The sequence below is a fragment of the Agrilus planipennis genome, unplaced genomic scaffold (genome assembly GCF_000699045.2).
Source record: "Agrilus planipennis isolate EAB-ADULT unplaced genomic scaffold, Apla_2.0 scaffold1716, whole genome shotgun sequence".
Taxonomy (NCBI): Eukaryota; Metazoa; Arthropoda; class Insecta; order Coleoptera; family Buprestidae; genus Agrilus; species Agrilus planipennis.
Window position 1 is genome coordinate 1 of NW_020440367.1, and position 1,872 is coordinate 1,872.

Below are 1,872 nucleotides of genomic sequence, written 5' to 3' on the forward strand. Positions count from 1 at the left end.
CAATAAAAGAAGCGATACCTTGCAATAATTTAAACTAATCACTTTTTGCCAAATTATTTAACTTTGGGTGCTATTCGCCGCATTTCTTACATAAAAAAATCATGCCATTTCTTTACAAATACAAAATAATGTTGAGGTTAAACTGACATCTGATCTTTCGTCAACAAATGATAAACAAATGAATCAATGGTCGTCAAGTTTTCTCGTAGTACATTTCTATGAATCTGATTGTTGTCTAAGTGATCCTGTAGAGGACGCGTCGATGTAAGTTAACAAATTTTTCGTTAATTTATTTTATTTTTTAGATAAACCTTTTAATTATTATAGCTTCTTTTTAATTCGAACTAGTTATTTAAATTACTTTCATACATTTGAAACACTGTACACTTTCTATATCTACAGAACAGCTAGTTCTTTCCTAAGAAATGTTTGTGCCATTACTATTTGAAGAGAATTAATTAAAAATGCATAATGANGGGGATCGTAATTTAACATTATCTCTAATTCGTACGAAGTTCTCACGTGGTCTAATAAAGAAGTGGCAAACACTTGAACTTGGTCTCTCATATCCTGAAATGTACTCGTACAATAAGTATGTATACAAATGTCCGAAGTTTATTATATTAATCCTACAATATATTCTAATTTAAATTCCGATTCCATTGTGCTGAGCCTTCTCAATTCCCATGACAATTCGAAGGCTGTTAAGAGCGGATCTCGTGAAGATAGCGATATCAGAGATGGCGAACTGAGTGCTTTATAGGCATTAATTCGAGATAGAGAATGTCTAAGTGAATCAGCGGAACTTGATTGGACGCAATCATCGCAACCACATCTGAATTTAACGGAATAAAATGAATAAATTGCATGATTTGTGTCGCTAATAGTTCACCTGACATCATGAGGCATTGGCAATGTGGCGCCTCTATCCAAAAGTAATTTTATTATTTCGTAGTTATTTTTGTGTGCTGCCAAAATAAGAGGAGTTATGTCAGGCGTGAAAGTGGATGTAGCTTTGTCTACAGACTCCCAGCTCTGGAATTATCGCAAATCAAAAATGCTTTTACCCAACCGAATTCTGATGCATACGATACGTACGTAAGGTGTTCCAGCTTTGTGGTTTTTTTCTTCCCATTCTAAAAGGAGTTCTACAGCTTCTATATACTCTTCGCGTATCGCGTGAAGTAACGCGTCCTAAAAAGGAAGCTGTTGTGTATTCGGGGATTTAATATGCATTTTGATGATGTTAAACGGCAACGTAAAAATTAAATTATACCTTTACTAGAATACCCTCGTCCAACAGAAGCTTAATTAATTCAATATTTTCATTTTCTATAGCAGCAACTAGTGCTGATCTATTTAACGGATCAACGCAATTTATATCTAGATCGTGAGGACTATTTGCGTACTGTTTGATGAGTCTAAAATATAAAATAAAAATCAGAATTATAAATATGCAAATGTATATGAAATTAATGTTCCAAAATCATAAGTAAAAAGTATCTACCTACGTATAAAATGACAAGTTTTAATTAAATCAAGCCAGCACGGCAAATAAGTTGTATTTCATACTAGGTTTCACCCGCGGCTTCGCTCGCGTTGATGTCCTAAATACGTGCCAAAGATCATCGACGATCACATAAAACAATAACTATGAAATACTGACATTTCTTAATAGGGGTTAACAACAAATATTAATGTGAAAATTCATTTTTTAATTTTAATCCCACTACGAACCACCTCAACTTAATGAGGGAAAAATTTGTTGCTGCTGTAACACCCTTGCCGGGAATCGAACCCGGGACCTTTGGCTTTAGAGCACTGGTCCGTAAAACCAAAGGCCCCGGGTTCGATTCCCGGCAAGGGTGTGAC

The 1,872-nt window shown here is 34.8% G+C and overlaps 1 protein-coding gene across 1 annotated transcript; it reads right to left on the reverse strand.

The window, feature by feature from the left end:
• Positions 1 to 441: 441 nt before the first annotated feature.
• On the reverse strand, positions 442 to 1,421 carry LOC112906063 (transient receptor potential protein-like; the record flags this gene model as incomplete). Its single annotated transcript, XM_025979652.1, has 5 exons — positions 442 to 570; positions 634 to 835; positions 893 to 1,035; positions 1,099 to 1,194; positions 1,277 to 1,421. Coding segments are annotated over 5 exons (715 nt in total), but the record flags the coding sequence as incomplete, so codon positions are not given.
• Between the last annotated feature and the right edge of the window lie 451 nt (positions 1,422 to 1,872).